Consider the following 25,918-nt stretch of genomic DNA (forward strand, 5'->3'; position numbering starts at 1 on the left):
CATAGCTTAATAGAGGTGTAATACTTTGTAAATCTAATATTGAATGTGAATATCATTAGTACTTACTATAAGCATTTTGTACACAAAATGTTATAGCAAATAATAAAATAAAAATAATATTTTCAATATGATGTTTGTCTGATTAACGATCTTATTCTTAGATCTTATTACTATCGAATTATTATGTATTGATAATGATAGAAGTACACTGTAAATAAGATGTCAGAAATATTATACTATGACGGCATAGCAAATACAGATCTGCTTCTAAGTATTTTAATACTTGGATTGCCGTCTTCTGCACTTTTAAAACCGTTTGCAAAATAATAAAACACAATAAACCTGAATCGTGAAACGCAACGAAAATCGCGAACGCCCTCTACCTCACAAGTATGAAGCAGCCGTAATGTCGATTGGCACAAAAACCCAACGAGTAGGCTCTCTATTTCCATATATATTATAATTCTCTTTGCTTATTTGCGATCGAATGACAGCTTATACTATAATACACACACTAATAAAGGACGTTGTGTAGAAGGAGACATTTAAGGAACGATTCATTAAATGTATGGAAAAATCGTGAAAAGTGAGATAGCTGCTCATCGCTATTGTGTTACTTTTTTTCGCCGAGTTAAACGGGTCTGCATATCACGCCTTAATTGCGCGTGGACGCACCGGCTGAACTAATTAATTGTGTTTAAAACATAGAAAAACTACGCTATTTTCACTCTGCTCACCAAAATGTCATCAATTAATTAGTGATGCCATCTCGCAAGATGAATCACACATGATTTGATAATGGATTTAGGCTTATATCGATTACTTTTAATCGAATTATGTCGCATTTTATATTATAATGAATTTTATAGCACGTTAACAATGTTGAATAAAGTTTTGCGTCTTATATAAGTAATGGGTTAGTACACAATGTCCATAGTTTAAACAATAAAATATTATATCGTACGAAATTTACTCAAGCTTAATTCATTCGTTAGACTATACATTCAATCGATTATTTTGTTCGTTTAGATGTCTCAAAAAATGTTGTTTACAAGGATTGCTTTGTCACAGATTTTGTTTGTTAAGATTTATCAATAGATGAAAAATCATAGTAATAAATAGAAAATTCCTTCTCATCATAGTTACTTATTTCATAACTAATCAATCAGTTCTGGAATTAGTTGTTTATCGTGCAAGTTTGAATAAAATAATAATGTTCTTATATCAAAAGGCGTAAACGATTGCAAAATCTGTCAAATGTCAACACTCAACTGCCAAAATCATCTGAAATCTGTCATATTCCCAAAAACCAGTGAAATAAATACATTGTTTTATTTACGTAATAAATAGCCGAAATGATATAAATAGTCGATAAAATGCACAAGTCAACTTATATATTTCGTTTAGAAAAGTTTGTGAATATAAATCCGTGTAGTGGTACTTTCACGGCGCGAAGGATTACATCGAAGTCCGAGAAACAACTGGAAGTAAGATTGTAAATAAATACACTACTTCATCTGGTGTACTTAGATATAGTCAGTTTCCATCCCATTTACCACTTGTAGATTCAATACAGATTTATATTTACTATACTTTGTAATTAACTTATTGAAAGTGGGAAAAAAACTTCTTTTCCAGGAATGTTACAGTCTCCTAAACATCCCACTGCACTCCAAGCAGGATGTTGTGCGCAAAGCGTTTCTGGAGCTTGCAAAGAAGTACCATCCAGACTCAGGGTCAGCTGATGCAGACATGGACAAGTTTGTTGCTGTAGAGAAAGCCTTCAGAGTGATCACCAAGCATAATACTGGAGTTAGCAATAAGGAGGAAGTCGAGAAGATTGTTTATGATATTAGGGTAAGAATTGTTTGTTTACATTTCGTTTCAACCTGTGTTCGATTTTGTACATTATTCTATATGAAATGGTTGATAATATGAAAAAGAAACTCCTGTGAAAACTGCATTAAAATTGGTTAAAAAATGAGCCAGTAATTCATATTCCAAATATTACTATGTGCCGAAGTGGGTGCGAAGTGGGGATATCACTTCATCTTTTTCTTTCGCACGTGTCGTAATGTCCGATGACGTCACACGTGGGTATTGCGCCTCTTTTCTGTTTCTTGTTACTTACTCCTTCTACCGAAATTAAAAGACTTATAACTTATTGATTTTTTACCGGATTTAAATACACAGATTAAATACACAAAAAGAATCTGTGTTATAATTTATATAACGTAAATATTTGATAATAATAAAGAACAAAAATGAGTCCGGTCCCCTATTAACATACAAGCCACTATCTTCCTTTGGGTTGACATCAAACAGTGTGCATTAGCTATGTCAAATTGTAATGATTTCTTATGTTTATGTGAATGTAAGACATTAAAATTAAACTATTTTTGGGATTTTATCGCAGTTTTCATTATTTTAGTTTTCTTCCGACATTTTGAAGACTCCATCCTTCATGGTCAAATTGATGATATCAAAATGTCATAAAAGTGTGTTGTCAACTCAATACCGGAATGAATAAAAATAATAAATTTTTGTTTACATATAATTGAACATATTTTACAGTTGCACACACCAAAATGTATATATTTTGACACATTTATAGCACACAGCACCACAACATCGCCAGTACCTAAGCTTTGAAGGGGTCGGTCATGGCACACCTTCTCAGCGTGAGAAGCAGTGGATCCAGGCTCGAGCACAAAGAGCAGCCGTCAATGTTATGGAACACCGTATGTCCAAGGCGGTGGCTACAGAAAAAACCCTCATGAAGAAAGGGCAGTACGGAAAGAAGCATGACATCAAAACAAAGTATGGTTTTGATAGACTTGTAGAGGATTTGATACAAGAGTCAATGTCGAAAGGAGAGTTTGAAAATCTGAGCGGAAAAGGGAAGCCTTTGAAAGACCAGAATACTAATCCGTATGTGGATTTTACAACTCATAAACTAAATGAGGTGAGTTTTATGGCTTCTTGCATAATATTTTATCTCTAAATTTTTTATATTTATGTTTAAAACTGTAGGTTTATTAACCGGCACATCAATCTTATTTTGCCAATAAATATGTCATATCCTGTATTGTATTGGACTTGAGTATAAAAATAAAATACATATTTACTTATTGCAGGTACTTATAAATAACGGATTTATGCCAGAATGGATAACAATGAGCAAAGAAATAGATCAAGATATTGAGTCATTGAAAGAGGAGATAAAATCAGAAAGGATGTATTTGGGTCCTTACCCACTAACAGGAAATGATGTTGCAAAGTGGCAACGTATTTACCAAAGTAATCTAGACTTAGCAAAATCTATAAATACTAAAATAAATACATTTAATTTAATAGTCCCTTTAATAAATAAACAGAAATTTCATGTTGAATATGATAAGATTTGTGAAGAAATATTGCAAAATGGACTACATTCTGTAGAAAGAGATATTGTTGCAGAAAAAAAGAATAAAGAAGTGGTTGTATCACAGGATGATGATTTGTTTAGCACAGTTTACAAGGCTTTTGAAGAATTATTTACTTTTAATAAAGATAAGAAATAAGATTATGGGCACAGGATATGTTCCTGTGCCATATTTATAACAATTTTAGTAAAATATGCATATAGACATTAGGTAATTATCTTTGTATGCCTATAAAGTAGACTCTCCGCATCATTGATGTCGAATGATCTGTGATAAAAAATTAATAAAAAAACAAAACACATTGAAAATATATGTTTTATTGACAACATACACTAATCTATATACTTAACAATATAAATTTTACAACAATATATCCACTTATAATAGTGGTTAAATGCACTAACATTTGATATGAGCTTTATGTTTATAAACAAAATATTTATCAAATCTAAAACAATATATTTTATCTACTTAACTATGTATTATATTATATACATTAGGGCAAATTCGAGGTCGAGTATTCTAGTGGAAAAGTTGATTCGAGATATTTGTTGGAAGTATGCTGGGGAAATGCATGCAAAATGCATCACAGATTTTATAATATGGCAATTTTCTTATACTGAGTTAAGGGCTGTCATCATGTGCAACACTCAGAGACTTAAAAATTCCTCTAAATCACTCCATACTTTGTGTATTTATTACTTCTTTTGGCGCCTCAAGATACTCTTAAATTATATTTCACGTCATTTACATTGGAATGTTTCATTATTTGCCAATTGCCAGATAGTAACATTTATACTAGTCTTACAAGGTTTACAGAGGTTACTGAATATATGGCATTAGGTCACGAAACTATCAGAATAATGTAAAGTGTAAACACATCTCTATAGATTTTGCTTTGAGAAGAACTTTACTATACATCAGCGCTTGAGAGCTTTGATTTGGCAAGGAACGTAGGTGTAGGATCAAGTGAATAAAGAAATAGGGGTAATGAAACCAATTTTCATACCCCATAAAACCTTGAAGATGCACTTGGTATAGGTATGAAGAGCAGCACTAGGGGTGAAAGTTAATCATTGGGATTTATATTCTGAGTGATATACAGGGTGTTACTGGTACCACATGATGTGTCCCTGCGCGTTGAGGCGCACGCGGCCGGTGGCGAGCAGGCGCAGCGCGCGCGGGTAGGCGCGGTGCTCCGCCGAGTGGATGCGCTGCGTCAGCGACTCCTCCGTGTCCGACGGCAGCACCGGCACGCACTCCTGCAGGATGATCGGGCCCGTGTCCATGCCCTCCTGCAATTACAACTATGTTGTAGGCGAATGACCTTCAAACGAAGACCGCACATTGCCGTGTCGGTGTAATATAAAATAAAAAAAAAATTTGCTCTGCACAAAGGTGTCTAATCAACCAATCACGAGTGTGCTCACGACTCGTGCCTATGTAAAACAACACTCACGTCAACAAAGTGTATGGTGCATCCGCTTTCCTTTTCACCCGCGTCAAGGCATTGTTTCTGCGCGTGCAGTCCGGGGAACTTCGGCAGCAGCGATGGGTGGATGTTGATCAGCCGCCCGTGCCATCTACACAACGATCATAAATCAACTTAGCCATTAGCATTTATTCCGGTAGCGGTAAATATCGCGAGCAAAAGACCTTTACTCTGTTGGGATAAAAAACATGTAAATCATGGATATAACCAATGCTAAATTACATTCAAATTCGTTAAGCAATTTCTGGGATTATTATTAGCTAGTTTTTATTCGCGTCTCTGTGAAAATCCGTGCTCAGAATAAAGAGCATCCTATATAACTCGGAGGCAATGTAGATTTGGTTCAGTAGTTTTAGAGTTAATCGATTACAAACAAACATAAACTTCACTCTACTTACCATCAGGGGCAGTGGGGTTACATTACCATGCTAATATAAAACTAAATAGGTTATAGTTAGACTTACTTCTGTACAAACTCCGCGGACAAGATCCTCATGTACCCGGCGAGGCACACGAGGTCGATCCGATGTGCCTCCAGCGCGGCCGACACCGCGCGGTCGAACTCCTCGCGGGACGAGTAGTCTTTGTGATTGAACACCTGGAGGAGACAATCACTGGACTTGTTATAGACATCTTTAGTGAAAACCTATGTTCAGCAGTTCGGGTAGAGGAGGTTCAGTGCAGGACTTCCAAAGACTGTAGATCACGATCCTCATGAATGAGATCACCTAACATCAGCTTCATTGACCGTCACTTAACGTAAATACATATGAGCCCACTCACCAATGATGGTATCCCGTGTTTCTCCGCTCGCTGAAGCGCGTACGCGTCGCGTTTGTTGGTGATCACCAGCGAGATCTCTGCGCACACGCACTCAGACGTATCAAGGGTTGTGTCGATTAGGGCTTGCAGGTTGCTGCCATTGCCTGAAGCTAGTACTGCTACCTGAAAAAGCAGTGTTTTATATGCATAAATGCGGTCTGCAAATCTTCTTATGACAAATAGATTCTACATAAAAAACCTAAACATGCAAACATTTAAAACAAAGCTACATACATTACTCATAGAAAAGTGTTACTACGCTATACAAGATTATTTACAAGATTCACTCATTGTTATTACTACATAATGTGTTACTGCTAGAAGAATATTATTGAAGATACAGTTATCCTACCTAATAACTTAATATTTAGAAGGTTTATAGTTTTGTTTAAGCTATAAATTGACTAAGTTTATAATTCTGTGTACCTATTCATATATATTTTATTTGTTCTGTCAAAGGTTACGTATTTGCTTTAAACTTATTACTTAAATTCTAATCTAGATCTAAGCATCTATTTTCCAAACATTTATACGCTACGAAAGCAGATGTCGGCGAACTCTATCGTTATTACTTAAGACCAATGTACAATCGGCCAAGTTCGTGCTAGTACACTTCCAAATACATTTTGCTTGACCGGTCTAATGTCCCGAGATATTTAGACACGCCCCTGTCTCATATTTCACCAATTACGACAGTTTTGGAGTTGTGCGAAAGGAACAGCAGATAACTCTTATTGTTTACTATAGTTGTATTTTACTGATTGACGACGCGCACGCAACTATTGAGTAACATTTTGCTCACAATTATTTTTTCGTTTACGGCCATCGATATCTTGCCACTACGTAGACTTATGTTCGTTTACTGGAAGCCTGATTACTTAGTCGCCGACCTGTCCTGTGACTACTGCACCATGGATTATATATTCCGTGAATTAAATCTTACGGTAAGTAAATCAGTCATACTATACTCGATAAATATTTTAATATTAATTTTAACTAGTAGACGTTAATATGCGTGGGAAAAAGATCGTTAGCGCAGAGAACTAATAATTAATATTTTCGTTCTGAGAAAATCGCGGTTTATGGCTTTTTTAAAATTATTGGTCATCATAATTAATTATATTTAAAGCCAATATAAACCACCTCCTTTTTAAGCTCTTTTAAATATAAGTAATTATAATATTATTGAGTTTTGATGAATACTTATACCTTTAATTGTGAAAAACAGACTTCAATATGCTACTTATTATATTTTATATTAATCCTTAAATATCCTATCTATCGTAGGGTCAAATATGATTACTGTCATTGGTGTGTTTTTTTTGCCAAAAAAATTACATAGTGCTATTAATCAAACTTATAGTAATCTTTGTAGTATGTTATTTAAGTTGCTTTACGTATAATGTAATGTAAAAATATTTAAAAAAAATATAATTGAAAAACTAAAAAGTACTCAATGCAAAAATAAACTACTTCGGCGGGTATACTCACTATAGTTATAGGTGTTACCTATCTTTTCTTGATCTCAGTTAAAAATTCAGAGTTTTCGATATTGAAACAGCAGTAGCATTAAGCGTAACTTTTATCGTCAACTTTTAATAGTAAACTCTAATTTAATGTTGGGAATATATTAAGACAGGCCGGTAAGCCTTTTAGTCCAGTCAATAAGCTCAAAAAGGTGTCAATTTATGTATTATAAAGATCCAAAAATATGAGTAATAGCTCATTCGATTTGGATAACATGACGTCTAGAAAAATAATCTTTAGTGTTCATTGGCACTTAAAAAATACATTTGTTATTAAGAGGATAAAGAGGTTCTTCGATAACTTAAAAAATATAAATATTTAAGAAATAAGGAGGAAATTTCCAATTTAAAGAAGACACGACGCCCGAAATTCTATCTCCTTTATTAATAATTTTTATTTAATGCCAAAAATATAGACGAGTATAATTAATTTATGTATAGGCGGTAATTTGTTTTTATTACAGTAATATTGCATAGCCAACATTTTTATTGCTGCACATGTGCAGTTTAAAAATCCACGTCGACGCCTTTATCGGAAAGCGGCAGCCATTGTTTATTGAATTTAGACAAGTTTAAAGATTTTAAGTAGTGGTATTATGATTTCTTACTAGAGTAATTAACTATGCCGGCGCGTTTGTAAGTTCCGCTTATAGACGTTTAAGTTCCACCCAGTTTAACCCAGAGGTTTCTGTTATTATTGTTCTTTTTACAACTACATAATATGTAGCACTGAATTAAAGTAGAATTACAATCCGATTTAATGCAATTTGGGATTTTTATCTCAATAAAATGTGTGCAATTATGGAAAACAGAGCTGATTTTTTTTTACTGAATTTGGATTATTTCGTACTTAACCCACGTATTTTGTGTCGGCCGCACTGGCGTTCTGCTCCCATATAAATTTTATTATTTTGGCACTGTAGTCATTACGTTAAAATATTATTAGAATAATAGATTTTAGTAATTAATATATAATTTAATTGTATTACAGAGAACCACTGTCCCTCGATGGATACACTAGGATGCGGATGAGAGCTCCATCGCTAACCGATCCAGAGCGCACACTCTACTCAACCTGCCTGTTGAGCGTATCAAACTTGTAATGAATACAATTAAATCATATCACTGAAGTAACAAAAAAATGTGTTTTATTTACGTAGACTTTCTACGAAATTTCATTTTACATGTGTATCTCATTATTTGTTGGTATTGCAAATATATTATCTACTATATTCGATTTTAACTATTGATAATTATATATCGTAGCGATATGTGCGTGAGCCTCATCGACTGGTTCACAAAACGAGCCTATTGAAATAAATCATTTTATTTGAAAGATTTGATTGTGAGATTTTAAAAAAAATATTTACTTTAAATTTTACACTTAAACTGTTTAAATTTATGCAAATATAAACGTTATTACATTTGGAAGGCATCCCGAAAAAAGTTAAGTAATCAAAAATCTTGTTTAGTTATCTCTGAAAATAATTACTGCGAATAACATTTTTTTCAAATTTTCTTATTTTTAAAATTTTTCCCTTTATATCCGCAAATGATAATAATAACATTTACTTATGTAAAAAAAAAACAGGTAGTTATATCTTTTGACGAATCGTGAAATTATTTGTATGAATTACTCAGCCATGACTTTTCTTTCTTATTTTTCTTATCAATGAAGGGTCTAAAATTATTATTGTAATGACTCCAAGTTCATAATAATAATAATAAATACTCTTTATTGTAACCATTGTTAAATAGAGAAACACAAACAAGATTAAAACATTTTCTTAAATCTATGGTGTACAATGGGCGGCCTTATCGCTACAAGCGATCAAGTTACTAATTTTTGGCACATTATTATTCAATAAGTTTGAGGTTGGTTGGAATTTATTCGAAACAAAAAACCAGCGCCCATACAAAAAACGGACATGTCCTTTAAAAAGTAAATAAAATGTTCAAAAAATATGATTATGTGAATGCTTGAACGAATTAAATAAACTGAACTGTTTAAGTAATTTTTATAATTCAAAATTCAATCATAATATGCAGCTATTAAATCGGTAAACAAAATCAATAACTGTAAGTTGATTATAGACTTTGGGTTTTAACTGAGCGAAAACTAAATAATTGGCTAAAGAAAGTAACTAAAATTTACAAACTGGACATGTGCAGCAATAAAATGTTAGCCTTGCCAATATTACTGTAATAAGAATTCAAATCAACGCCTACACTTATAATCTTTAAATGCCTCTAAATTCAATAGCATAACAATAGACTCAGTTTAACGATAAATGCGTCCACGTAAGACCGGTGTCAATACAAACATTGATAAAAAATGCGCTCTTTAACAAACCATTTTTATGTGATATATTTATTCTTTTCAAACCACATCTGCAGCAATAAAAATGTTGGCCTTTCAATATTAAATTACTCTAATAAAAGCATATTACCGCCTACACATAAAATCTTTAAACTCGCCTCAAATTCAATAAATAATAATCGCTGCATACCGATAAATAGTCCAAATAACTACTTCAAAAAGGTGTTAAATAGTTCAAATTAGGATGAAAAAAGGTATTTCGTTATTAACTCAAAAACTATTCATATTTAAGATAAAAAAAGATCCTTAAGGTTATAGCTTAAGGTCCATTTTCATAGATTTTGTTTCACCTTTAATCTAGGTAACTAAACAAGTATTGACAAGTAAAGAATTTAAATTCACGTCTAGTTAGTGATTAGTTCTCGCAGTTGAAAGAAAAACGTATAAATAATTAATATGCATGGATATTTCGGCCTTTAAAATTTAATATGACGAAATTAAAGAAAACAATATCTCCAAGAAGCTAATAATTTTAGGTCAATTATTTTAACTTTAATGTTAATACATATTTGTAAATACAGAGATTGGAATAAAATGTTATCGTCTAAATTTTTGAAATGAAATAAAATAACAATTCAAATAATGAAATCTATTAACTATGATTTATTATTATAATATGAATTATTGAACGAATTGAATAAACTGAACAGTTTAAATTTTTACGATTCAAAATTCAATCATAATATTATGCAGCCATTGAATTTATTTAATAAATTAATTATAGACTATGGGTTTAAAGAGACCGAAAACTAAAAAAACGGCTTAAAAAAGTAGCTAATCATAATTTACTTACAAAATATAGTTGTGACAAATATGGCGGAAATTGCTTTAAAATGATTATTTTTTTAATACAACATAAAGTTTGGTTTGTTAAAAGTTAAAAAGAAGGTAATCAGGCACATAATATGATATAAAATAATTAACGTAATGTCGTTTCTCATTTATTAAAAAATAATGCCAAAAAATTCAACAATAAAAACACTGTAAATTGCGATTGTCTCCAAACTATAAAACTTTTGTTATTACGTTCTTTACGCCGACGATATGCATCTTACAAGTATAGGAATTATCGTCATAGCATAGACGTGCGCGCATCAATTTTAATTTCGTTTTCTATTATACACTCAGCAGCGGTTCGGTTGTGTTACGTAACGTCATTGCAGGTAGCCAGCAGACTTACGACTGATATCGATCTATGCAATCGATCCCAAACCCCGCCTCCCAAACGTAGTAAAACAAATTTGCCAAGTTATTTTGACCCTTAGGGTGGTCGACCGCGAACTTTGTTGATTGTACCTATTTACCCGATATCATGAATAAAAATTTTAAATTTAAATTTGAATTTACATAAAGGGGAGCTGGTAGGAATCAGGTTATATGGAGCATTGGACACTGATGGTGATATAGTTAGTGGAAGGATGTGGCCTGTGGAGGCTGACCTTCTTCTTGGGCAGCAGCGGCACGCGGCGCGTGAAGTCGATGGCGGAGGCGAAGTTGTCGACGAGGATGCGCGCGCCGCCGGCGGGCCGCGCCTGCACGCTGCCGATCACCATCGCGCCGTGCGACCGCGTCGCGTTCATCACCTGGCAACAAACATACAATTATTCCACTTTCTATTTTAGTGACCTTGCTGGTACCTGATGGTAAGTAAAGTGGGGTCTAGAATAATGTCAATTGCTTCATAAATAATATCACGCCTTTATATGAAAATGCCGCCTAATATTGTATCATATTTTGTTCCAGTAAAGCACATAAATTATTCTGCTTATACTTTCTCATAGCCTAAAACTTTTCTAATATTTAATGACCATGGCATGTTTGTTTCTGTTTGGAATACATCTAAATCAAATATGAAAATAAAATCCCACCGAAAAAAACAATTAGAAATGTTGATAATATTTTAAATGATACATTTTATCATAATTCCCAACGTATATGTAAAGGAGGGCCTTATTGCCATTTATCAACAAAAATTGAACACTGATACTGAGCAGAAAAACTCAAAATCAGTTCACCCGACCCGAGAATCGAAACAGAGAAAATGCACAGCAGTTCTACTCTAAAAAAAAATTTCGACACGTCACGTCAATATCATGTACATGACTTATAATACAGATTTTTATTATGAACATATTTATTTTTATCTAAAAGTCATAATAAACAAATTACAATGTGTAATACAAATTTTGAACATGAAAATAGTATAATGGACAAAATTAAGATTTTTCATTTACATCGAAAAGTTTCGTGCAGCAGGAGTTTCGAGAAAAAGCTAGCGTTACATTTTACTATAAGGAATACATTGGTATGAATCAGATATTAGTTCTCACCTCAGCCTGGTCCTCGGGGGAGACTATAAGCACGAGTCCAATGCCGCAGTTGAAGGTGCGCAACATCTCGTCGTCCTGAACAGCGCCAGCGTCCGCTATCCACGCGAATACCTGCAAACAAATGATATTTTATTGACAAGCACATACTGAGGTAAATTAATGGGTATTTCAAACATGTAATACCAATTTAATTAATGTGCTAATCTTACCTACAATGTAAGGTATTATTAAGAGATGAGTTCCTGACATTTGTAGTTGTAATATATAATTTATGTGACGTAAACGTAATGCTCTGTTGGAACACCCTATATAACAATATATAGTGTGTTTCGAACTACGGTGTGTTAAACGTTCATATATATGTTATGATGCATATACATATAACAATCTAAACAAAAATAATTAGTGCCGAGTAGATGTTTCGGGAGTGACAGCATAAGAAATAAACAGGAAGTATTGTTTAAATGTAAGAGAGTTGGCTGATAGAGCATTTGTATCCGTCCGGATAGCAACTACCGCACTCGAGACGTAGACCCCGCCATGGTGGCGCACGTAAGTGTCGCCTTTGGGTTTAAAACAAGCCGGGGTAATGTGTCCACTTGGAAGGGATAATCATCTCTCATTAATGAACACTCTATTTGGACCCCATTCTGCTTACCATCGGGTACAGTATCACTTTGCCGTGCCTGTATTAAAAACGTGATGTAAATTTGATATCCTCTTTTTTGAACATCCTGTGTCCGGCTCCAGTTATAAATTCCATATACAGAATAATTAGTAGTTAATAATCCCATGAAGTACATAATATAAATACTGATAAGTATTTGCGAGAGATAGCTTCGTCTGTGTAGACGCATGTGCGTAAGAGCAAGCAATAGTGTCGTGGTTGTGTGAGAGAGCAGGGCCCTTATTCTGTATGATAGTGTAAACGCGTAACGCGGCCGTGTCATGTTATCTTCGAGAAATGTGTGTGGAATGGTATTCTGTATGCCAAATTTCTATTGGCCCCAGGGGCCTTATTCTCTATCCCGCACGTTATTTTGACAGTGTGTAACAAGCACGTAACACAACGCATCATGTTTAGGACTATAGAAATTTGGCTTACAGAATACCATTCCACGCACATTTCTCGAAGATAACATAGTAGAGCATTTGTATCCGTCCGTATAGCAAGCACCGTACTGAAGACGTAGACTCCGTTATGGTGGCTATGCCTTTGTTTGTTGTGTGTGAGAGTAGTAGACAGTAGTTACCGGGTGCACGTGCCACCAGTGCGCGTTGAGGCGCGCGCGCGCGTGCGCGGGCAGCAGGCGCGGCACGGCCGTCACCAGCCCGCCGCCCGCCACCGCCGCCGCGCCCTTCACGCGCCCCGTGCGCAGCGCCGCGCGCGCCGCCGACACGTACAGCCGCGTCGGCCGCAGCAGCTCCTCCGCTGCACACACACACGTAGACAATTATGAAAGCTTCAAAAATTCATTTTGATCATGTACAGTATCTTTGTGAATTTATCGTTCGCTTTGACGGTGAAGAAAAACATCGTGAGGAAACCCACACATCTGAGAACTTCTCTATAGGAATTTCGAAGGTGTGTGAAGTCCACCAATCCGCACTAGGCCAGCGTGGTGGACTAAGGCCTAATCCCTCTCAGTAGTAGAGGAGGCCCGTGCTCCTCATTGAGCAAGTATATAATACAGGGCTGATATTATTATTATATGCAGTACCATGCCGGTTAGGTCAATATTCCAACTATGATTTTGTATTTCCTTACCCAAAGTCAATCCTTCTTGGCTGAACGGCGCTTTGTCTTCCAGCGTAAGTCCGGACTTTTTCATTAATTTATGAATCAAACTGAAGCCGTTACTGTGTACGCCACTTGAAGGTAAACCAATAATGATGTCACCAACCTGACAATAAAAACTATATAAATAACAAACTTTATTATATTATTTAGAAAAAAATGGCATACGTGTTTTAAAATTCTTGTAATTTTTAGAACTTTTTTATCATAACAAATAAAACCTAAGTTTTATCTTCTCTAACATAATACGATAGTGTCAGAATGCTTACATTGATGTCGTTAATCTTTGGTAATATCTGCGCACGCTCCACTACTCCCAGCGCAAACCCGGCTATGTCGTATACGCCTGCTTCGTACATGCCGGGCATCTCAGCTGTCTCACCACCTGTGAATATATTTCTTCTTTTAAGGAATGGCTTTAGCATTCAAAGGAAAATATGTTTAAATCGAGGAAATTTGTGTATTAGTCTAAGAATGACTAGATTTAAAAGAATTCGAGGCAAAGCTATAATTGCATTAAAGAGACATAATATTGCTGGAAGAAAGAAACTTATAAGGGCTAAAATGAACATAGGCATTAAAATAGTATAAATAGGCCAGAAGTGGGGATATGGTAATACAGAAACAAGAGGAGAAGGCTCACCGAGCAGCGCGGCGCCGGCCTTGGTGCAGGCGGAGGCGATGCCCGCCACCACGGCCGCCGCCGTGCGCACGTCCAGCGCGCCGCACGCGAAGTAGTCCAGGAACGTCACCGGCGCCGCGCCCAGGCACACCACCTCGTTGGCACACAGCGCCACCAGGTCCGCGCCCACCGACCCGTGCCGCCGCGCCTTCTGCGCCACCTTCAGCTTCGTGCCCACGCCCTGCGCCGCCACCACCAGCACCGGGTCCTACACACACACCAACTCATAGTAACATCCTGTATACCACTATACTATACACCACACATACTCGGTTATGATTATGTAACATCTTTCATTGTTATACAGAGTGTTTAAAAGTAGAACAATTAATAAATAATTCATAAGTTATACATTTTCAACAAAACAATTCTTCGTCTTTGAATATATCAGTAAAATAATATATAATAAATAAATAATAAATTATATACTGAGCCAAGCCTATTGTCCAAATTGAATTGCATATGTAACTAATTACACTTAATTTAGATTGTAATCGTTATTATTGTTATTATTATTTTTTTTTTCTTCTGCATGTGGATGCTTGTAATTGGCATATAGTTATTTAAGTTACAACTTATTTTGTAAAATTAGCCGTAAGCTTCCCGAATACCCCAAAATAACATAAAATAAAATAAGCAGTTTACCTTGTATTCTCTCTCAATCGCCTTCAATTGGAAACATCCACCAAAACCTCCGAGACCACCCAACACACCAGGCCGAGTTGTCGATCTATAATAATACATCGATAAAACAATTCATCAATATTTTTTATGCGAAAATACTAAGGATTCCTCAACCTCACCATAACTTATACCGGAGTTGCCGCAAATTTTTTTTAGCATATTATACCATGTAAATTATTTTAAAAAAAAAAACACAAAATATCGCCCAACCATTGAGTCGAACGTACAACTTTCGGGTCTACGGCCTATATTACAAGCAGGTGTCGACTGAAAAATCGAAAAGTAACGTAATCAACACTTTATAACGACAAATATACAGTCGAATTGAGCACTTCCTTCTTTTTTAAAGTCGGTTGAAATACTATAAATATTTGTATTATATTATTATAACCTACCTGGCCAGTGGCTTGATCATAGAGACGAGAGAGTCCCCGGCCTCGATGTCGACTCCACTGTCCTTATACGACAGAGACTTTTGAGGCATGCAGTCTCCTCTCATGTACGGTGTGGTGAGCGGGGTCATTGCTTGTTTGAAGTTCTCTACTACTACTTGATGACCACCTAAGGACAATAAAAGTTTTTATTTATTTATTAGTAATACTACGATTTAGACAACAAAGGTTTTTTTTTTAATTATTAGTAACTAACTGCGTTCTATAAAAACTTATGTTGTTTTGGTCCTTCGAGCGCGGTGCAATAAAATTTTAAAGTCGACAACGTATCAAAGATTTTTTCTTCTCATCATTGACAGTGATAATCAGTAGTCAATAGTCCATACAACCGATTGCCTTATATGCCAATTACGATTGTTTAAATTTTAAAACATAAATTTGGTCCTACAATCTGGATCAATTATAACATACCTTCTTTGCCCATTTCTTCGACCACACCGATGACTTTCAAGTCTTCTACCATGCCCAACAATTCCGGCACGTCTTTCTCATCCGCTATAACTACCATTCCCACGCCGCAGTTGAATGTTCGTAGCATCTCAAAATCTGACACTAAGCCTGGAGAAAAATGTATATTATAAATAAAAAAAATATATATCTGTTTATAGCAAAGTAATTTGGAAAGAAACGGTGAAGGAAAACATCGTGAGGAAACCTGCATACCTGAGAAGTTCTCTATAGGAATTTCGAGGGTGTGTGAAGTCTACCAATCCGCACTAGGCCAGCATGGTGGACCAAGCCCTAATCCCTCTCAGTAGTAGAGGAGGCCCGTGCCCAACAGTGGGACAGTATATAATATAGGGCTGATATTATTTTAATTTGGAAAGGAGATCTGATAAAATTGATTAAAGAGAAATGATATAAGTTAATCCATACCTTTAGCCTGCAGCCATCCAAAAATCGGCTTTATACCGAACTTGTCAGCATCTATTTTGACCTTGACCGACGCAGGCAGGATCCTGGGAATGTTTTCAAGTAAACCACCACCGGTGATGTGCGCCAGACCCTTGATAAGTTCCTTCTTGATAGCTGGTAAGAGCGCCCGCACGTAGATACCGGTTGGTACGAGGAATTCTTCGCCGAATGTCTTGTTTGAGGTGCTGAACGGAGCGGGCTCGTTGAATCTAGAAGAGATTGTTTTATAGTTCATTTTCATTGCAATCGAGCATGATATTACAATTTTAAGTGATCCGTCGTATAAATAGAAAAAATATCAGGAGACGTTGCCCAGACGCCTTTTTACAATCTTTCTAATAGAAGACAATTATGTGTAGAAATGACATATCCGATCAATTTAGCGCTAGAAATGTCATTTGCATATTTATTTTTCTTCTAGCCTTAAAATTTTTAGAAGAACATCTTGGCTACGCCCCTGGGATGCAGTCGAAATACAGGAATGGTAATTATTTTTGCTGCACTGCACACAACAGTGGCCAAAAAATTACATGCTTTTTCTGTCAGATTGGCCAACCTTTACCTAAAGAAGAAAATTCCATATACCGTTAACTCTACTTAATAATATTTGGCAAACAACTCACCTATGCCCCGTCTCGATCATGATTTTTTGCACCAGACTGTACCCGTTACTGTGGATCCCAGTAGAGGGTAGGGCCAGTACCACGTCCCCAGCGCAGATGGAATCAGCTCGTGGGAGCTGCTTGTCGCTGTCCACCACTCCCACCGCGAAGCCCGCCAGGTCGTACTTGCCCACTTCGTACATGGGCGGCATCTCTGCTGTCTCGCCACCTGGTGGGATGGAGAAGATTTTATTGGTACTCTTACACACACAGGCCTTTTATTCTTGAGGAATAAACAGAAGCGCAACTTGTCTACCCAGTTTTCGCCGTGTGTATTCCAAACTGTCTCAGAGGAGTAGACATACTGCGCACACAATCCAACTACACTTACGAGGTAGTGCTTATTGACACTCTTGGCAATAGAACCTCGAATTTCCCAGTCCACAATCTATAAACCTAACCACTAGATTTAAGAAGTTATTATTGGTCTTTTGAAACATACCCAACAAAGCGCATCCAGACATTATACAGGCGTCAGCGATGCTCTTGATGATAGTGGTGGCTACGTCCAGCTGCAGGCGGCCGCACGCAATGTAGTCCAGGAACGCAAAAGGCTCTGCGCCCGCGCACAATATGTCGTTCACGCACATAGCGACTAAATCCTGACCGATCGTATCGTACTTCTTCATTATTTCTGCAATCTGTTTGGATAATAAAATTAGTGTTAGATTAGAAAACTTAACAAATATTTATGATGCCATTTCATAGTTATAATCAAAAAATATTTTCCATGTCGTTAATAAAAAAATTGGATGTCTATCTTTATTTTCAACACAACATGAAATGACTTTGTCAATAATTATTGTTACCAGTAATATAAATTCTTATTGGCTCCAAAACTGACCTTAATCTTAGTACCGACTCCATCAGTGCCTTGGACAAGTACTGGGTCCTTCAGCTTGGGGTCCATGGCGGAGAGCTGGAACAGGCCGCTGAAACATCCGAGCCTGCCCAACACCCCCGGCCTGTGGGTAGCTGTGGCCAGTGGCTCGATCTCACGGACCAGGGTAGCTGCAGCGTCAATGTCTACTCCACTTTGCAGGTAGGAGAGGCCGTTGATTCTATCAAAAAACGGCATCATTTTGTATTCAAATATATTTTATTAATTTTCGAGTTTAGTTATTGTAAGGAATGAGTGAGACGGACTATTCATATAGTTCGTTGTAAAACAGATTTTAAAATTTTATTACAATGTATTGTATATTTATGTGTACTCAATTTTATAGCAAACAAATAAGTAACAAGAAGGTCATAATATGCAATATTTTATATATTTGGAAGATACCAAACTTAATATAGCGACATCTTGTGATGAATAGAGAAAATAAATGTAATATTTTTTATAATATTGATTTTATCGACCTTATCATTTTTGTGTATTATATCTCTGATTACGTAGGGCAGAGACATTTATAATAATTATTCCACAAAAAGACCGATTTGTTACTTGTGGGATGTTTTAATATTCCTTTATTCATATAAAACGGATTATTAGTTTTTGACTTTTTGCAAATACCAAAAAAATATCTCGATAATCGTAGTAGCATCTTATATAGATCTACATCATATCGGTGACTATATGCCACCTATAAGCTTTATTAGATTAAGATAGATTGCAAATATACAAATTAAAAACATAGGTTTTTCGTTTGCATGTCAGCTATATTCCTTATTTAGTTGAAATATGAATTCTCTATTTATAAAATTGTATTAATATGAATAGCATTTTCATAAGTATCAAAATTCAACAAAGGAAAATATCGAAGAATATTGGACTGATTTTATTTTTAAAATATCAAATCAAATCCGAACAAATAAAAGCTGTAAATAAAAAAATCATTTACAGTTTATTTTATTATCCTTAAACATGAATAATTTCTTGAAGATAAAAAAAATAATGTATTTAAAAAAAACAAGTAAATATAGAAAAAGGGCCAATAAAATGAAAAAAGAAAAACATAGTTTATTCAAGTACACAAGAGATTCCAAGCAACTTCTCTTACCATACATCCTCAAAGCAAGCTACAATAAATGCAAAGTAATTAATTATATTGTTGTCTTTTACATTTAATTAACAAAAAATCACGTAGATCTGTTTTGTTTCACATGCTGAAACAAAATATTCATTTAAATGACTAATATTTTGTTAATAATTAACCCACAACCACGAAATTATATGTATTTTTTTATTGTCCAGCATAAAGTATGCTGTATCCATCCTATGTTTTGTTTATTTATTTATTTATTTATTTATTCAAATTTGCACATAATAACTCGACATAGAAAGGTTATTACCCTAGCTTCCGAACTAGCGTTAGCTGTATCTCGGGAGCTAGTGTCTTCCCCCATCAATATATACAATTTTGTTTACCAATTACAAACAAACATGACTTAATATGTAATTTAAACATTAAAATAACATGGAAAGAGAGAAAGAGAAGTGTGTGTGTGTGTGTGTCTGTGTGTGTGTTTTTGTGCAGCATCATTTAAAATTTACCAAGTAGCATATTTTCTATGTCATTAAAGCTCAGGAGGTCAAGCCATTGTAAAAGTATTTTTCTGAATTCATTATTAGTGTGTTGTTTAATTTTAAATTTCGCATGCAATACATTGTAAAACTTAGGAGCTAGAACAAGAAAATGTTTTTTTGCAAAAGGAGTATTTACTCGAGGGATAGGACATATATCCAAACGTTTGGACTCAACAGGCAAAGTAGGTACTATTTTTCGGTGATATTTTCTCAATATTTCATATATAAAAGTCTTTCTGACAGACAGAACTTTAGTCTTGTTATATACATCTGATGTGGGGTGTCTGAATGGTAAATGCATAAGCACCTTAAGCACCGACCTTTGGGCTTTCTCTACATTAATTAAATAATTTTTAGCAGCACCCCCCCATGCACATACGCAATATCTCACCAGACATTCACCAAGTGCCCGGTATGTTTGAATAAGTAGCTTGCAGTTTGCAACAGCTCTTAGATTTTTAAAAACGTATATTAATTTCCTTAGCCTGTTGGCCAACGTTGTAGTTTGGATATCCCAGGTTAGTCTATTATCTATTACAACCCCCAGGTACTTAATATTAGATGCCTGGGATAGAACAGTGCAGATACAGTTACAATGGTGAATATTTCGGTTACATGGGTATGTGCGTATTTTTAGAGTTTTATTATCAATAGTTTTTAATTGAGACTTACTAAAGCAAATGTACTTTGTTTTTGATGCATTAAGTGAAAGGAGACTATTTTCAAGCCATACAATACAATTTCATTTATAACAATAAGGTGTGATTTTTTTTATTTATGGTATAAAGTTACTCATGTAATATGTATATATGGAATGTATCGGTTTACATAATTCATGAATGAGTTATTGACAAGATATATTTTTTTAAGAATAGCTTATCGATTTTGTGATGTGGCATTAATCGATTTTAAAGGGTATGAATTGATCGATATGCTGGCGAAGTGATTAATATTGTTGCGAGGTTTGTGGCGATAGTTACTTGGAGAAGGCGCGGTGCGCGATGTCCTTGCGGTAGTGCGCGCCGGGGAAGTCGATGGCGGCGGCGGCGGCGGCGGCCTGCGCGGCGGCGGCGCGCAGCGAGCCGGCGCGCGCGCACACGGCCAGCACGCGCCCGCCCCACGTCACCAGCGAGCCGTTCGCGCCGCGCGCCACGCCGCTGTGGAACACCACCACGCCGGGGTTCGACTGCACCTGCGACAGCCCTGCCACATGCCACGAACATTATGTAACTCCACCGCCACTACTCCTCTGATTTAGTCTTGTTGGGTGTGCAGGGTGTTTTATAAATATGGTATTTAAAACTCGATAAAAAAATAATGCAAGCAAGCTATCTTTAGTTGCTAAGTAATTGGAAATCCTTTAAAACATCTTATCAACATTTTCCTTCATCAATCTCATAATTAAAAACTTTGGGAAAATTAAATTAAAATTTATTAAAAAATGTATATTTTACATAATGAAACTAACAGCATAAAAATTATGATATGTAATTCTATATGTCAAAATTTTAATCTATAATTTTAAACTCACCACTAATAACGCAGCCTTTCGTAGAAGTCTCCGGGTATCCTTTGGACGCGATGACAACTCCAACAGACGATAGTTTAGTGTTCCATTGCACTTGAATTTGTTTCAATGTGCCGTCGACACACGCCTGAGAATCAAAATATAAACTTTTATCAAAATACTATATACAGGTTTTACCATTTAAATTAAGAATTATGTGCAAAACAGTTTTATGATCCATAATACGGAGACCTTTGGAAATACATCACTGAAACTGTGGTATTGGCTTTAAAGAAACTTATAAATATAATGCAATTGCTTGACTTCATGTTGAGTAGTCACTACCTATTGTTAAAAAATAACAAACATATTGAGAACTTTCAGAAACTACAGTACTATACAAATATAATAACATGTATTTATGGAACTTCCCATAAATTGTCAGCTTTTAAACAAAACAATATCAAATCACCATTTTGTTTATAGTGGGTTCAAGACTGGACTGTCCTACAAATGGCCATAAGCCAGAGTCATTAAACACCACCAGCTTTTTAAAATTATTTATTTGAAATGTGATTTCTCTGTGAATTATCGCTTGCTTTAACGATGAAGGAAAACATCGTGAGGAAACCTACATACCTGAGAACTTCTCTATAGGAATTTCAAAGGTGTGTGTAGTCTACCAATCCGCACTAGGCCAGCGTGGTGGACTAAGGCCTAATCCCTCTCAGTAGTAGAGGAGCCCGTGCCCAACAATGGGACAGTATATAATACAGGGCTATTATTATTTGAAATGTAACAAGCGTGTATGAAACTTCACCTTCATAATGTTGTAGAGGTCCGAGTCTAGCAGCGTCATAAGGACCTGAGTCTCGGGGTCGCCGAAACGACAGTTGAATTCCAGCGTCATCGGACCAGACTTGGTGACCATCAACCCGGCGTATAGTACTCCTAAAAATACAATATTATCATCATTCCTCATTGTCTCATCAATCTCAACGGAGATCAGCCAGGTCCGCAGGAGATATTTTTTTTTTAATTTACCCTTTGTGCACATGGTATACAGGCGGACTTAATGCCATGGGCATTCTCTCCCAGTCAAACTTGGGGTGGTGTAGAGGACGGAGGCAGGTGCATAATAAAAGAAAGTGAACAACATAATATGAGTTATTAGATATTATGGTGCACAAGTGTGTGCGCAATACACAGGTGCACTCTCTGTTCCTTCACTCTCATGGTCCGGTGAGACGGCAATCCGACAAAACCGGAGAGGGATCAGACGCAGGATCAACGGCTTTACGTGCTTTCCGAGGCACGGGGGTATCACACCGACAACTTGACTAAGTAATGTTTTAAGATGGAAAAACCCAATCACAATTATTTTGCCCCGACCAGGGATTCGAACCCAGGCCCTCAGCGCAATAGTCGTACTCATACTGGGTACGTTTCAAACTATACCACTGAGATAGTAAATGTGATTGGTACAATAGTTTCATCAATGCCTCCAAGAAATATACAAGGTATATAATATAGTCCGCGAGCGAGCTCCAAGCAAGCTTATGGAATATTGAGATTATGAGTAAATGCGGTTATGTTGTCGACTAGAAGGATACTGCACCAAGTACTATATAATGTAAGAATTTAAGTCCATATAAGGGACCAGGGTGACACGTGATAGTGCTATTATTTAAGTGTAGGCGTGGTATAAAATTGGGAGAGCAAACATGCTCGTTTTATCAATCGGTTGTATAAAAGTGGGGTAAACGTATAGATGGGCAATCTAAACGTAAATGATCACCTACGTCTATTATCATTCACATTATCAAAGGAATTATCTAAGTCCTAAGCAACTCTAATATACAGAAACCAGTTTTTGCTCCTAGCTTAGTCCGCGTGAAAGTCCCGCCACATATTTTCTCGGGATAGAAAGTAGCCTACAACCTTGCCAGTGTCTTAAACTATCTCCATACAAAATTTCATAAAAACCCGTTCAGTAGATTTTGAGAAAATCGATCACATACGAACAGACAGAAAAAGGGACTTTGTTTTATAATATGTATAGATAATGCAACATTACATAAGCACATAATCGCATCTAGCCACAACCGATATCACATAGCAACATTAGTTCCACTAGAACAAAGAAATCAGTACACGTGTGCGATAACCTTGCAACCTGCCAACCCCCTCCTTTATCCCACCACCCTCCTCCGTATCCACGCGTAGCAACTGAAAATCTAGCAGACAAACAAAAACGCAACAATGATCAACAATTGCCGCGAGAGATTAGCGCGAGCGACTGTGAATCTTATCATGTTGGTAACAGGGTGTACTGTCGGGTGCGTGAAGCGAGACGCGCGATAAGGGGTAAACAGTGGGGTCAGGGGGCGATGACACACGTTACAATACGCTGTCTTGAGTGACGTAAGGGTTGTTTTACATTGACACACTCCATATTAAAACATTTGCTGTAGTTTATAGCCAAAAAATATTTGTTATAATACTCGGCTTTATATTAAAGATCGGGCTGAAACGTAATCGGCAGGTAATCCACAAAATGTCACATGTGAGTGACAGAGACGGCACTCTACAAAACCGTAGCTGGCCGACTATCTCTTTCTATAAAAAAGTGTATTGTCTCCAAAATATTATGTCTTGATGATGATGGTGATGTGTAACATTTTCTACTGTTGCTATTATTATAATCAGGCGCTTAACATCAAGCGACCGAAAATTACAGTATTCGGTAGTACAAAAATGTAAATAAAGAGGTTCGTTTGAATATCGGTTAAGGAACGTAATTCGAAAGGTTTTTACTGGTGGTAGGTCTCTCATATGTGAGAGTCCGCCTGAGTAGGTACCACCGCATTGTCTATATTTGCCGCCAAGCAGCAGTGTGTAGTCACTGTTGTGTACTGGTTTAAAGGACATTGTAGCCAGTTTAACTACTGGACATACTAAGACTTAACATCTCATGTCTCAAAGTATTTCTACTGTTTATAGGCGGTCGTATCGCTTACCATCAGGCGAACGGAAAGCTCGTCTAGTCTTTCAAAGGAATATAAAAATATACGGCTAAAGACAGGATGCCTCTCGTCAGACGAAATTACATTATTAACACTACAAATTATACTAACTGGCTAAATATATTCACTATTCATATATCACTCGACCAGCAGACGCCAATATGGGCATCGTAAATGGGCTATAATAATTGTATTTATTGCATCTACTGACAGTTTTAAGGCCCAGAGATCAGCTATATATACGCCTTGACCTATGTAGTACGCTGGGGACAATGTGATTTATATTTACTTCTTACACCATACACTGGTGTTAAGAAATTGATGTGGTAGATGATTATTAGCCTGGCACGTCGCGAGCATTCTCAAAGGTCGGCAGAATATGATTACTCATAATACTTGGTACGGTACCATGTCTACTAAATAGCATCGTAATGTAAAAATCTCTTCATATTCATATCTGGTTGCACACAATCTACACCTAGTTGTGTTACATGTTGGTTCGCTTTTACGTCAACTGTAATTTTTATTTATAACGCCATCTAGTGTCAAAAATCTTTAGTTTTAAATAAGCAATCGATAGTCAGAAAAACTCACATAGCCACCCGGTTCGAGCCAAGCAAAGTCCAAAGTCCCAACCTATAAATTATCTATGTACCCAATACCTACGTATCGTGCCAATGTTTACACAAATTATGAACTTACGCACACGCCATTATCACAACATAAAGTGAGCGCTAAATTGCAAAGTCAAACGCAGTCAAGCGCATCGTTAGCATCAATCGGACGAGTTCCTGGATCGCATAATAGATAGCATTATCAGAGGTCTATGTTGTAACTGTTATTTGGGGTCATTTATAATTGTATGTGATAAAAATCTACACCCCGTATCGGAGCGATATGAGCAGATTGTGCATCGATTGATGAAATGACATAACGACCGATTTGACATGTAGAATCGATTCGATAAATCGTTATCAGAATCGTTACTTAGGGGAATACGGTATATATAAATTTTTAGTATCAATGATTACCCGTTAAACAATAAAATCGCTCGTAAACAAAAACATTAATTAATAATCGATATTTGAGTTTATCGATAAAACTTTAATCGATATTTTTATCACCTTGCGTATCGTCAACTAATATGCACTATTTGTTAAACTAAAAAAATGCATTCAGGAGTCCCAATTAAAATTTAATACAATAATTTTCGCAGTTACATTTTAAAGACAAAAAATATATCCAAATAAGTTATAGCTTATTTAAATGAACCAATTAGATGTAATTCTGTCATTTCGTTTATCTCATAACCTATGCCCATGACGTTAACATAGGAAAACATTTTGAACCATATATTTCGATTGGAAAAATTCTGTTCGATACGATCCGCAAAACAATAACAACTGATAATGGTCGCGTACGGTCCTCAATGTCATTGCTAAAATAGGGTATCATTGCGATGTAAAATATGTAGTTTATGTAATCGACGTTTTGTTTAATGCTTTGCAAGGTCTCGTTTTGTTCAGAAATGTACTTTAATCTATATATTTATTTTTTCAATTTTACTAATTTCACATTTATAATATTAGTAACATTAAATATGTATATATGCGAAAATTTGTAAAATGTTTGGATGTTTGTTAAAATTAACGCAAAGACAAACTGATTTGGATAAAATTTGTCTCTA

General features: G+C 35.9%; 2 protein-coding genes across 2 annotated transcripts in view; one reads left to right on the plus strand and one right to left on the minus strand.

The window, feature by feature from the left end:
• Positions 1-1,263: 1,263 nt before the first annotated feature.
• On the plus strand, positions 1,264-3,733 carry LOC115447493 (dnaJ homolog subfamily C member 28). The gene is made up of 4 exons (XM_030174581.2): positions 1,264-1,487; positions 1,639-1,857; positions 2,615-2,965; positions 3,138-3,733. Exons 1-4 carry the CDS (start codon positions 1,377-1,379, stop codon positions 3,561-3,563), a joined length of 1,107 nt encoding a protein of 368 aa, XP_030030441.1. The 5' UTR covers positions 1,264-1,376; the 3' UTR covers positions 3,564-3,733.
• Positions 3,727-25,918, minus strand: part of LOC115447492 (trifunctional purine biosynthetic protein adenosine-3) — a 29,758-nt gene continuing 7,566 nt past the window's right edge. The window contains exons 5-24 of the mRNA XM_030174580.2: positions 22,026-22,156; positions 21,230-21,353; positions 20,679-20,901; positions 18,013-18,229; positions 17,611-17,809; positions 17,130-17,337; positions 16,468-16,715; positions 16,003-16,149; positions 15,535-15,700; positions 15,101-15,185; positions 14,417-14,663; positions 14,043-14,158; positions 13,744-13,879; positions 13,229-13,407; positions 11,976-12,086; positions 11,085-11,228; positions 5,701-5,862; positions 5,382-5,515; positions 4,885-5,008; positions 3,727-4,720 (exon numbers count right to left, since the gene is read on the minus strand). Coding sequence (XP_030030440.1) covers positions 4,535-4,720; positions 4,885-5,008; positions 5,382-5,515; positions 5,701-5,862; positions 11,085-11,228; positions 11,976-12,086; positions 13,229-13,407; positions 13,744-13,879; positions 14,043-14,158; positions 14,417-14,663; positions 15,101-15,185; positions 15,535-15,700; positions 16,003-16,149; positions 16,468-16,715; positions 17,130-17,337; positions 17,611-17,809; positions 18,013-18,229; positions 20,679-20,901; positions 21,230-21,353; positions 22,026-22,156 — 3,287 coding nt within the window. The 3' untranslated portion in view covers positions 3,727-4,534. The remainder of the gene's footprint in view (positions 4,721-4,884; positions 5,009-5,381; positions 5,516-5,700; positions 5,863-11,084; positions 11,229-11,975; positions 12,087-13,228; positions 13,408-13,743; positions 13,880-14,042; positions 14,159-14,416; positions 14,664-15,100; positions 15,186-15,534; positions 15,701-16,002; positions 16,150-16,467; positions 16,716-17,129; positions 17,338-17,610; positions 17,810-18,012; positions 18,230-20,678; positions 20,902-21,229; positions 21,354-22,025; positions 22,157-25,918) is intronic.

The sequence above is a fragment of the Manduca sexta genome, chromosome 14 (genome assembly GCF_014839805.1).
Source record: "Manduca sexta isolate Smith_Timp_Sample1 chromosome 14, JHU_Msex_v1.0, whole genome shotgun sequence".
In the NCBI taxonomy this organism is placed as follows: Eukaryota; Metazoa; Arthropoda; class Insecta; order Lepidoptera; family Sphingidae; genus Manduca; species Manduca sexta.